At 38.5% G+C, this 13,509-nt stretch overlaps 1 protein-coding gene across 1 annotated transcript in view; it reads right to left on the reverse strand.

The window, feature by feature from the left end:
• The window catches only part of LOC127439271 (kinesin-like protein KIF14), a 33,560-nt gene that overhangs the window by 12,730 nt on the left and 7,321 nt on the right, over window positions 1-13,509 (reverse strand). The window contains exons 12-19 of the mRNA XM_051695485.1: window positions 11,493-11,556; window positions 11,182-11,366; window positions 10,905-11,007; window positions 10,638-10,792; window positions 10,111-10,258; window positions 5,293-5,445; window positions 4,799-4,931; window positions 1,300-1,393 (exon numbers count right to left, since the gene is read on the reverse strand). Of these exons, the coding sequence (XP_051551445.1) occupies window positions 1,300-1,393; window positions 4,799-4,931; window positions 5,293-5,445; window positions 10,111-10,258; window positions 10,638-10,792; window positions 10,905-11,007; window positions 11,182-11,366; window positions 11,493-11,556 (1,035 nt within the window). The remainder of the gene's footprint in view (window positions 1-1,299; window positions 1,394-4,798; window positions 4,932-5,292; window positions 5,446-10,110; window positions 10,259-10,637; window positions 10,793-10,904; window positions 11,008-11,181; window positions 11,367-11,492; window positions 11,557-13,509) is intronic.

Raw genomic sequence — 13,509 nt, forward strand, 5'->3', positions numbered from 1 at the left:
AGTCTTCAATTAATTATTGTTAAATATGATGCATCAATACAGATTTGATGCTGCTGGGCTTTGACTCATAAGCGGATCTGTAAATAAAATTATACTTAACTGTTAATTAACTGCTTGTTATGATTTCTATGCCGATAAATCCACCACACAGGAAAAAAAATTATTGCTTATTTTGGTGAGGCAAGTGGCTTATATTGGGCTTGTTTTTCCAGACCATGTTGCTCGATTCTCTTGCTAGATCTGGCAACATGCAATTGGTATTTTACCCATCCCTTAGCACAAAGTACTGTCAATTTAAAAAGAACATTATTAACCATTCTTTTATTTTGTTCTAACTGGTAACCTTTTGGAAAGGAGGCTGTGGAACTTCTGAACCGGAACAAAAAAAATACTGTTTTTGCTCAGAACTAACTGAAATGTAAAACATTTAGTTTTTAGTCCCTGATGTTAAGTAAATTTTACTTGGTGAATTCCATTTAGAATAGGCTATTAGGATTGCTCTATTGAACCTGCACTATTCATTCAATTGTTTTCAATAAATAAACCTGTATTTGCTAATGGTGATTGCGTGTCATGTTCTATATTTAATGTACAGTAATCATAATGAAAGGTGAGCACGTTGCAGACAAATGCCCCTTTTCAGCGGAATTTAGCGTCGGATTTGGAATAGATTAAGTATTTTAAATGAGTCGCATAAATACAATTTTTTGACGGTTTTCAGAATATTGGTTTCTTTTTAGACTAGTCGACTCCAAAATTTTCATTTAAATGTAACTGAAATTAGTCGTTCCGCACATCCCTTCTCGAGACACCTGCGTTCTGTTCTCTTCATTCCACTGTATTAGCTTTTTTTGAGTTCAAGAACGCATTTGGTCTGAACTAGGAGGTATAGTGTATAGGTAATCAGTGCCAGTGGTTGCTTTTTGGAACTATCAGTTATAGGCAAAAATCTAGAACGGCTTTATTCTACAGTATAACAGTGTCCTCTAGAGGTGAAATAAAAACAATCACTGACACCTTGTAGGGATCTAAATCTGTCATCACTGACAATATTTTTCCATACTTTTGTCCTCACTTCAATTTTGTTATTTTGATTAGTAAATCAAGTGTTCTAAATTGAAGCAAAGGTATGCAAAGAAAAATGTGACTACCAAAATATAGAAACGTGCCTCATCAGTACATACATTGCGTTTCAAAATTATTGGCTGAATAATCAGGCCTTTTCCACCACCTTAGTTATCTGTATATGCAAAATCAACTATCGGTCGATCTTTAGTCTGAACAGACCCTAAAATGCACCTGCTGAAGATTGTGTGTTTCCGGAGGTTGGCACTGATTTTGTTTGCTTCTTCCATCATCAAAGAGAGCTTCATGGCATCCCACTGTGGATAGGCTGCAAACATTGTGAGGCAAAAGACAGATTAAAAAAAAAAAAAAAAGACATTACTCTTAAAAAGGCAGTCTTAAAATACACAACTTTTTAAAAAATATTTATATATAGCCTACACCGATCAGCCAAAACATTAAAACCACCTGCCTAATATTGTGCAGGTCCCCCTTGTACTGCCAAAACAACACCAACCCGCATCTCAGAATAGCATTCTGAGATTATATTCTTCTCACCAATTGTACAGAGCAGTTATCCGAGTTAATGTAGACTGTCTCATTAACAAGGCATTTCCGTCCACAGAACTGCCGCTCACTGGATGTTTTTTGTTTTTGGCACCATTCGGAGTACATTCTAGAGACTGTTGTGTATGAAAATCCCACGAGATCAGCAGTTACAGAAATACTCAAACCAGCCCGTCTGGCACCAACAATCATACCATGGTCCAAATCACTGAGATCACATTTTTTCCCCATTCTGATGGTTGATGTGAACATTAACTGAAGCTCCTGACCCTTATCTGCATGATTTTATGCACTGCACTGCTGCCACACGATTGGCTGATTAGATAATTGCATGGATGATTGTTGGTGCCAGATGGGCTGGTTTGAGTATTTCTATAACTGCTGATCTTCTGGGATTTTCACACACAACAGTCTCAAGAATTTACTCCGAATGGTGCCAAAAACAAAAAACATCCAGTGAGCGGCAGTTCTGTGAATGGAAATGCCTTTTTGATGAGAGAGGTCAACGGAGAATGGCCAGACTGGTTTGAACTGACAAAATCTACGGTAACTCGGATAACCGCTCTGTACAACTGTGGTGAGAAGAATGCTATTCTGAGATGTGGGTTGGTGCTGTTTTGGCAGCACGAGGGGGGGGCTACACAATATTAGGCAGGTGGTTTTAATGTTGTGGCTGATCAGTGTACATACACTGTAGATATATACAATAGATAGATAGACAGACTGTAGGGGTGGGTAAAAAATTTTTTCCAGTTAATTGCAATTTTCACTCAATGCAACCCTCTACTACAATGAGAGGAACTCACTCGCATTTGCAACCTAATTTCACACAATGCGACTATATATACAGGTGCATCTCAATAAATTAGAATGTCGTGGAAAAGTTCATTTATTTCAGTAATTCAACTCAAATTGTGAAACTCGGGTATTAAATAAATTCAGTGCACACAGACTGAAGTAGTTTAAGTCTTTGGTTCTTTTAATTGTGATGATTTTGCTCACATTTAACAAAAACCCACCAATTCACTATCTCAAAAAATTAGAATACATCATAAGACCAATAAAAAAAACATTTTTAGTGAATTGTTGGCCTTCTGGAAAGTATGTTCATTTACTGTATATGTACTCAATACTTGGTAGGGGCTCCTTTTGCTTTAATTACTGCCTCAATTCGGCGTGGCATGGAGGTGATCAGTTTGTGGCACTGCTGAGGTGGTATGGAAGCCCAGGTTTCTTTGACAGTGGCCTTCAGCTCATCTGCATTTTTTGGTCTCTTGTTTCTCATTTTCCTCTTGACAATACCCCATAGATTCTCTATGGGGTTCAGGTCTGGTGAGTTTGCTGGCCAGTCAAGCACACCAACACCATGGTCATTTAACCAACTTTTGGTGCTTTTGGCAGTGTGGGCAGGTGCCAAATCCTGCTGGAAAATGAAATCAGCATCTTTAAAAAGCTGGCCAGCAGAAGGAAGCATGAAGTGCTCCAAAATTTCTTGGTAAACGGGTGCAGTGACTTTGGTTTTCAAAAAACACAATGGACCAACACCAGCAGATGACATTGCACCCCAAATCATCACAGACTGTGGAAACTTAACACTGGACTTCAAGCAACTTGGGCTATAAGCTTCTCCACCCTTCCTCCAGACTCTAGCACCTTGGTTTCCAAATGAAATACAAAACTTGCTCTCATCTGAAAAGAGGACTTTGGACCACTGGGCAACAGTCCAGTTCTTCTTCTCCTTAGCCAAGACGCTTCTGACGTTGTCTGTGGTTCAGGAGTGGCTTAACAAGAGGAATACGACAACTGTAGCCAAATTCCTTGACACGTCTGTGTGTGGTGGCTCTTGATGCCTTGATCCCAGCCTCAGTCCATTCCTTGTGAAGTTCACCCAAATTCTTGAATTGATTTTGCTTGACAATCCTCATAAGGCTGCGGTTCTCTCGGTTGGTTGTGCATCTTTTTCTTCCACACTTTTTCCTTCCACTCAACTTTCTGTTAACATGCTTGGATACAGCACTCTGTGAACAGCCAGTTTCTTTCGCAATGAATGTTTGTGGCTTACCCTCCTTGTGAAGGGTGTCAATGATTGTCTTTTGGACAACTGTCAGATCAGCAGTCTTCCCCATGATTGTGTAGCCTAGTGAACCAAACTGAGAGACCATTTTGAAGGCTCAGGAAACCTTTGCAGGTGTTTTGAGTTGATTAGCTGATTGGCATGTCACCATATTCAAATTTTTTGAGATGGTGAATTGGTGGGTTTTTGTTAAATGTGAGCCAAAATCATCACAATTAAAAGAACCAAAGACTTAAACTACTTCAGTCTGTGTGCATTGAATTTATTTAATACCCGAGTTTCACAATTTGAGTTGAATTACTGAAATAAATGAACTTTTCCACGACATTCTAATTTATTGAGATGCACCTGTATATTTGGCAACTGGCTGGTAAATGTTTACATTTCACGCACCAGTAATTGTGTAGTTTAGTCGTGAAGTGTTCAGCAGCGAGATCCTTTCACAGCGTGTTGAGTGTAAAAGTTGTTCTGTGTAATGTGTGTTCAACGACAAGATCCACGTGACCCATTTGTCATTGAATAATGTCTCTTTTAATACCCTACCTGTTCTCTACAGTCAGTTGATGATCAAAAACAACTATAAAAAAACATTTGATTCTAATCATGCATGGCACAGATGAGGTAAAGCCACTAGAGTCCTCTCTAGTTAACATGCGCTCATTTAAAAGTGCTGTTTACAGAAATGCAGTTTTTTGTTAAAGAGACAGTACCCGTTTTAGCACATGTTCAACAAATCAGTGTAAATACTTGTAAATAGAACAAATTATGCAATTTAACAATAAATATGTAAAAAATAATATATGAAATATAATATCTTATTTATTGATTGAATACATTTATTTGTTCATTTTTAAAAAGCCAAAATGTGACAAAAATGATGAAAAAGTAATAAAATATAATTAGTAAAATTATATTTTCCTAATGAACCTAGTACTTTTATGTGTAAGCAAAAGGGACATTATAACTGAAATAAACCCATATGAATCGAAATGGAAAGCTTGTGAATCTGAATTGAATAGGGAAATCTATATCAATGCCCGGATGGCTGGACGGACGGACGGACAGATAGATAGATAGATAGCATTTATGTACCTGTTTTAGGGGTCTGGTTCACCTTGAGAGCACGTTTCCTCTCAAACTGAGCAAGATCTTCTGCAATCTTCCTCTTCTCTGCCTCAAGGGCTTCTACAATTTTAGCATGCCGGATATCATGATCAGCCAAGGCCTATGAGACACAAAGACATGCAAAATGTTGTTAAAAGTTGTTAGTAGAAAAGACAGGATCAGCTTTTTTTTTTTTTTTTAAACACATATTATCCATCAGGATTTGACTGGATAGTGAAAAGTAGGCTATAATATTATTTTTCCCCTGCCTGCCCAATCTTGGTGGTTACATCAGCAGAAAAGTCATTGCCGATGCGAAGAAAGTTAGGCTATTGCAAATTGATGAAAGATTATGAAAACAAAACTTTTTTTCCCTCTTAAGACTTCTGTGAATGATCAATCGCACACAATAAAACCAGGCACATATAGCAATTAAGTAAATAGGATCAATATTGGTGTCATGTTTTTTAATCACGCTGCACCTGTCTAGTGGCACAGGCCTCAATCTGCAGGCGCTTCTTATGGGTGTTTACTTCCTGTTCCAGTACAGTCTTTGCTGTCTGAAGTTGCTCTATCTGGCTGACAACCCTCAGTTTATCCAGCTCCTGTTTTCTTTTCATTTCACTCTCCTCCTCCTGAGAAACAATGGACAAGTCAAGTGTTCAAAAAACTTCAACATAAGTTAAAGGCATAGTTCACCCCAAAATTTAAATTCTCTCATTATTTACATCCCAGATGTGTATGACTTTCTTTTTTCTGCTAAACACAAATGAAAATTTTTAGAAGAATATTTCAGCTCTGTAGGTACGTATAGTGCAAGTGAATGGTGACCAGAACCTTGAAACTCCAAAAAGCACATAAAGGCATAAAAGTAATCCAGACGACTTCAGTGGTTAAATACATGTCTTAAGAAGCTATATGATAGGTGTGGATGAGAAACATATAAATATTTAAGTCCTTTGTTACTATAAATCTCCACTATTGACCAGCCCCGGCTGTACCAGTAGGTGTCGATATGCATTAAGAATGTGAATTGCTGAAAAAAACAAAAGAATAATGTGAAAGTGGAGATTTATGGTAAAAATATTGATCCGTTTCTAATCCACACCTATCATATCACTTCATAAGACATGGACTGAACCACTGGAGTCGTATGGATTACTTTTCTGCTGCATTTGTGACCTTTTTGGAGCGTCAAAGTTCTGGTTACAATTCACTTGCATTGTATGGACCTACAGAGCTGAAATATTCTTAAAATATCTTAATTTGTGTTCTGCAGAAGAAAGAAAGTCATACACATCTGGGATGGCATGAGGGTGAATAAATGATATGAGAATTTTCATTTTTGGGTGAACTATCCCTTTAAAGAAAGAAAGGGATGAGTAAAAAAAAAATAAAAAAATAATGGTTATCAACATTATGCCACATATGTTTTCAATAGAGCTCAACCTGTATTGAACACAGAACATTCCTTTAATTGCTCTTTACTTTACTTCCTTTGCACACAAGACGACATGCAATATACACTCACTGAGCACTTTATTAGGAACAACTGAACATCTACTTATTCATGCGATTATCTATTCAGCCAATCGTGTGGCAGCAGTGCAATGCATAAAATCATGCAGATATGGGTCAGGAGCTTCAGATAATATTCATATCAACCATCAGTATGGGGAAAAAATGTGATTAAGTGACGTCAACAGTGGCATGATTGTTGGTGCCAGTCAGGCTGGTTTGAGTATTTTTGTAACTGCTGATCTCTTGGGATTTTCACGCACAACAGCCTCTAGAGTTTACTCACAGGATTACTCTTTTTAAGGCACAAATTTCCAGGACATTTTATGCACCCAACAAGTGTAATATTTAAGATAAAACACGCGTCCATTTAAATAGAGCTTTTATTTTGGCGTTTCTTTGTGTTTCTGACGGTAGTTTCTCACCTCCAGATAAGCAGTTTTCTCCATGGCCTAGTGTGATTATTAATCCCCGTAAAGCTGTGATTAAATAAAATAAATTCATAGTCTGTATGTGCTGCACACTTCAGAGTGCTCTCTATCTCAGTCATCTCACACAAGCATGATGATCATGATGAGGTGTTTTCACTGTATGAGCGGCTGGCTCTACACATTCATTTTGAAGTGCACATCACTTGCAGATTATTTATTTATTCAATTAATTCAGAGAGTTTTTTTTGTTTATCACACTAGGACAACATTTTTATTTGATTAATTGCACATTCAAACATTCACTTTCATCCAAATAGGTCATATTCCATGATATTCTGCGGTTTATTGTTCATGCCATTTTTACGACTAGATTCCGTGTTTTCCGCATACTATATTTTGTAACCACGGTATAAGCTGACTCCGATCATTGAATTATTGAAAATGAATTCACATCCTGAGGTATTAAGGCCGATTCACCATGTTACCAACCCAGTATGAATTATTATTATTTTTTTTTTCAAAATCAGTGGTCCGACTGTCATCATTGTCTAAAGTTTATAACTCACAGGGATGCAAACTCATGAGGGTCGAAAAAGTTAAGACATCCACTGATCCACGGACATGTTTTCCGGGGTTATTTTTTTTAAAGAATAAGCTAAAAGCACCAACTTAAGCTATTTTAATGATTCAAGTATAGAAAATTATCTGCACAGTTGTGTAGAATTAGCTGCAAAATAAAGGGTATTTTGGTATGGCTTGCTTCTGTTTCATAAATTTGTTCAGTTTCATTCCTGATTAGTTTAGTGACCACTTCTGGAGATGCCACTAGGTAGTGACAAATGAGCGGCTTATGTGCTATGAGCGAGTCATTGAATCATTTTGAGATGTTCACGACTGAAATCTTAAGCACTACAAGAACAAAGCAGATCTATAATTACCGTTCAGTTTGTGAACTGCCGAGCATGACTTTTCATCCAAAAAGAAACAATAATAGTCTAATAATAATAATAATGCGTATCAATAACGTCATTACCTTCTCTATTAAAATTTGCATGTCAAATCTATTGACTTCAGTAGAATGTTTAAGCATTATAAGAACAAAGAAGATTTACTGTATCATTTTCCTACAGTATTTAAACGGCTGAGCATGAATGTAATCAGAAAAGACAACAATAATTGCATAATAATAATAACAATTTTGAGTTTCAATAATGTCCTTTCGTCATTGTAAAGTGCATTTCACACGAGTTGAGTCAAGGCGTCCACGCTCCACTCAATGCCAGCATCAAGCAGCGCTTTGCACATGACAAGCGTTGCAGTAAGCATCATACAGGGGCAAATTTACGAGTGTGTGAGAAAAACACTTTGGTGTGAAGTTGGAGCCAAGGTTGCGCTAACGCGTCACTTCATAGACTTCAATGTATTCGGCAGAGCAGAATGTGAAAGTCCCTTAACATGTATAAATATCAGTCACTTCTACACATTAATAGCTCTTCTGCCCTTTTCTCTCTGTGATGAACAAGGTAGACTCACATGCTGATGCTGAAGTGAAAAACATGCCCCTCTCATTCAATCGGTCGGTACATGTACAAGGTCTTTTAGTTTGTTTATGAATGAGAAGTTTCACGAGTACCGCTTCTCACTGTGCACGCACTGCTGTAACCAAGCATGCGATCTGCCTCGGTTTGACCGAGAGTGCCAAGCACACGACTGGCTGCTGCTGTAATCAATCATGAGGGTGTAAGCGTTCTCAACCGTTAATGTTGTTTCACAATGGAAACAACTCTCTCTCTTATGTTTGCATGCTCATAAACCATACATTCATCTACTTATTAACTTTGGCTCAGGCCATTCTTGAGATTTTCCCTTGCTTCCCCATTTCACATACAGTGCACAACCACTTCCCAATGGTGAGCGGTGCGCTATCACAATTAGAGTCAAATATAAAGTGCCCGCTATCCGGTTAAGTGAACTTATGGCGGGTGCTCAGGGGCATGTCAGATTGGGTGCTAAAACACGGGTATTCGATCCAATTTGCACGCAGATCGCCTTGCTTCAACAGCGTTTTGTCCTCGATGGTTCGATTTTGGAAATGTTTGGCAAAACGGAAGTCGAACTATTTGCCTCTGCAGAGACAGCCCACTGCCCTCTTTAGTACTCCATGTCCCAAGCCACGCTGGGAGTGGACACCTTGGCTCACAAGTGGCAGACAAAACGCAAATATGCATTTCCCTCAGTACATCTCCTCCACTCTGTCATCAGCAAGGTCCGAGAGGACAAGGAAATGGTTCCGTTGGTTGCGCCAAAATGGCCCAACCAGCCATGGTTTCCAGAAATTATGGAGATATTAGGCGGCCCTCCGTGGGAAATAGTGCTGAGGAGGGATCTGCGCTCTCGAGTGCAGGGCACAATTTGGCATCCCCAACCGGAGCTGTGGAACCTACACGTATATCCCCTGAACAGAGCACAGCGCACGACATGGAACTGGCTCAGTCTATTAGGAACACCATTTTGCAAGCTAGAGTACCGTCTAAGAGACGCCTCTATGCACGAAAATGTTGTGTGCATTTGCGGATTGGTGCTCTTCACGCAAAAAAGACCCAGTGAATTGCTCCATAATGGAGATCCTTACTTTTCTTCAAGAGCGGTTGAACACAGGTCTTACTCCGTCAATACTTAAGGTCTATGTATTGACCATATCGACATTTCATGCCCCAGAGGCTGGTTCATCTATAGGCAGACATGATTGACCATAAAGTTCCTTAAGTGAGCGAGGCGCTTGAACCCCCTTCGCCCTGCTACGGTTCCAACATGGGACTTAAATCTGGTGCTGAGTGCGCTCACCGGTCGAACCATTGTAATACGCTGAGTTGCGTGTGCTCTCTTTAAAGACTGCACTGCTGTTGGCTCTGGCCTCAGTAAATTGGGTTGGTGATATACTGTCGCTGACAGTTCATGTCCGGAATTTGGTCCGGGGCTTTCAAAAGCCACCATCAAACCACAAAAAGGCTATGTGCCTAAGGTGCTTTCCAAACCCTGCAGGGCTCAGATAGTGCACCTACAAGCTTTCGCTTCTCCACCGTCTAATTCGGATGTGGAGCAGTTAGCGCATTTATTATGCCCGTACGGGTCAACGGAGAATGGTCAGACTGGTTCGAGCTGACAGAAAGGCTACGGTAACTCAGATAACCCCTCTTTACAATTGTAGTGAGCAGAATAGCATCTCAGAATGCACAACACATCAAACCTTGAGGCAGATGGGCTATAAAAGCAGAAGACCATGTCGGGAACTTTATTAGGACCAAGTGCTCAGTGAGTGTATTGCCATACATCCTAATAGAACTGACTTACCAGCTCTCTCTCCAGAGCTTTGATCTTGTTCTCATATTGAATTTTCTGCTCGCTCAACTCTTTCTGTGCCATCTCTTTTGCCACCTGAATACCCTGCATCATCTCCTCTTTGGCCTTCAATCGTGCCTCCTCGATTTCTGCTTCAAGTCTACACAGAAAAGTAATAATTATCCCAAGTCAGTAGCTGCATCCAAATTTGCACACTTTCAGAGCACATACTTTCAGTGCATTTGATGAACCATTAAATAGATGATGTAGATTTTGGAGCTTCAAAATGTTTGCACCCATTCACTTGCATTGTATGGATCAAAAGAGCTGAGATATTCTTCTAAACATTTTCGTTTTGAGTTTAGCAGATGAAAGAAAGTCATACACATCTGTGATGGCATGAAGGTAAGTAAATGATGAGATAATTTTTGTGTGAAAAGTCAGGGCTGCTTCTTTTTTGTTGCATTCTAGGCAAATTCTGTCAAAGCAAATTAAATATGAGATCCCAGAGGATCAGTATCTCTTGGGTGTGTACTCACTGAGCTCTCTGGGCAGACAGCAGCTCGTTTTTGGCAAACTCAAAATCCTTTTGACCATCTCCACTGTTCCAACAAGACGCACGCCTCCCGCTCTGAACCTCAGCGGGGTGGTTGAAACGAAAGTAATGATCTCCTCCAAGAATCACACGGTCTCCCTAAAAGGAAGTAGTAAGTACTGTAACTTCCATTATGATTTTTGATGGCTCTATATTAGCCAGCTGAACAAAAGTGAGTACATGGCAGCATCATGGGTAATTCTTCACTCACGTGGTGGAGAACAGTGCACTCAGACACAAGATTTCCATTCAGAAAGGTCTTGGCGTTCTGCATCGGTTTAATGCTGATGGTACCTTTTACATTGGAGATGACACTGAAAATGAAAGTCAGAACAGAAGACACAAGTAATGAGAAAAGGTAAACACTTTTTCATTTTTTTCATTTTTGGCACACTCAAAATGGCAGCAGCCTCTAGATGCACATATTTCTATCATTTGTTGAATTGGAAAAAGGAGGGGTACTAGTCTGTGAACACGATCCGTCTCACCAGTGTTTATCTGCAATAAGAGCACCAGACAGCTGGATGTCGTGGGCCGACTCAGACTTGAGCTTGCCGACCTTGGTGTCACCCTCTTTAATCATGTACAGCAGCATCTCTGACAGCTGCGGATCCTCATTCAGGTTCACAAGGTTAGGCAGCCGATTATCCACCTTAAAGGTGACACCGGCGCGCTGAACGGGGTACAACAAATAAACAGAGGATTAGAGAAGAGAGAAAGAAGACGGCCATGAAATATTTGAAAAAGCTCATCGATCAATCAATCATTGATTTCTGCAAATGTCAAACCAATTCCTTACCTGCAGCTCTTTGGTTTCCTCACGTTTCCTTCTCTCTGCCTCTTCCAATTTTTCCTTCCAAGTTCTACACATATTAAATGAAAACAAACAAACAAACAAACAATAGTTCATTCCCGTTACTGAGAATTTAATCTTCTGGTAAACCCTTGTGGCCAAATTTACCACAGCCTCATATTTTCAACAAATGATCTGTGTAAATGGATAGTTCATAAAAAAATTAAAGTCACCTTTTACTTTCATTGTATGAAAAAAAGATGCAATGAAATTTAATAGCGGCTAAGGAATTCCGCCTAACATCTATGACACCTAACCGCATATACTGTATTTTTTTGTTTTGTTTCTTCACATTTTAGAATAATAGTAAAGTCATCAAAACTATGGAATAACATAAATGGAACTATGGGAATTATGTTGTGACTAAACAAAATCCAAAATAAATCAAAACTGTGTTATATTTTAGCTTCTTCAAAGTAGTCACCCTTTGCCTAGAATTTGCAGACATGTACTCTTGACATTTTCTCAACCAACTTCTTGAAGTATCTGGGATGCTTTTTAAACAGTATTGAAGGAGTTCCCATCTATGTTGGGCACTTATTGGCTGCTTTTCTTTATTATTTGGTCCAAGTTATCAATTTCAAAAACTTTTTTTATTTTTATAAAATTTTATTTTATAATGAAATAAATTAATATGTTGGCACAATTATATTTTTGTCTACAAAACTCATTTCAAACATTTAAGCATACGCCTTCAGATCAAAAGATTTTTAAGATCATGAGAAACATTTCAGTCAAGTGTTTCAAAACTTTTGACCGGTAGTGTATGTATGTATGTGTGTGTGTATATATAAATATAAATATCCTGTAAATACACATACATACATATATAGTACTGTATATACACGTGTATATACGCATGTAAATACATATACATACAAATAACAAACATTCTGAAGTATATAAATATAACAATATAAACGTAATATACAAACTAAACACAATATAATGTATAGAACAGTCAAAAGAAGCAAGTATACAGTATAAGATTTTTTTTTTTTTTTAAATACAATAAAAATAATAACAATTAAACAATTTTATACAACCCCAATTCCGAAAATGTTGGGACAGTCTGGAAAATGCTAATAAAAACAAAAAAGAGTGATTTGTAAATTCTATTCACCCTGTGCTTCTATTCATCCTTTATATATATATATATATATATATATATATATATATATATATACACTAATTTAAAATCAGATGATTGCAACACACATAAAATCTAAGTTGAGTCAGGTGCAATTTAGGACTAACAACAATTTGATGAGTTGAAATAACAAGATGATGTGAATCAGGAGATGTTAAAAAGGTGAGGCGATCGTGTTTTATTATATAAAGAGTCCCTAATAAAAGCCTAGTCTTTCAAGTGCAAGGATGTGTCGAGGCTCTCCAATTTGCCAACAGATGCATCAGCAAATTATCCAGTGCTTTGAGATCAATGTTCCCCAAAAAGAAATTGGAAGGATTTTGGGCATTTCACCCTCTACAGTGCACAATATAGTTAAAAGATTAAAGGAATCCGATCAAATCTCAGCGTGTAAAGGGCAAGACGAAAACCACTCCTGAATGCACGTGATCTGCGATCCCTCAGACGTCACTGTCTTAAAAAACAGCCATTCATCTTTAATGGATATCGTGACATGGGAATACTCGGAAATACTTTGGTAAACATTTCTCAGTCAACACCATTTGCCACTGCATCCACAGATGCAAGTTAAGGCTTTACTATTGAAAAGGAGAAGCCATACATCAACACTGTCCAGATGTGCCACTGACTTCTCTGGGCTCTGTCTCATGAATGTGTGAGAATGTGTAGTGCATGATGAAGCGCAACATACAGTACGACAACGAAGGCCCTGTACAATGGTGCAGCTGAACACCTGTATAATGGATGAATGGGGGAAAATTCCACTTGCTAAATTTAATAAACTTGTGTCTCCAGTGCCCAAACGCTTCATAT

This window comes from Myxocyprinus asiaticus, chromosome 50 (genome assembly GCF_019703515.2).
Source record: "Myxocyprinus asiaticus isolate MX2 ecotype Aquarium Trade chromosome 50, UBuf_Myxa_2, whole genome shotgun sequence".
Classification (NCBI taxonomy): Eukaryota; Metazoa; Chordata; class Actinopteri; order Cypriniformes; family Catostomidae; genus Myxocyprinus; species Myxocyprinus asiaticus.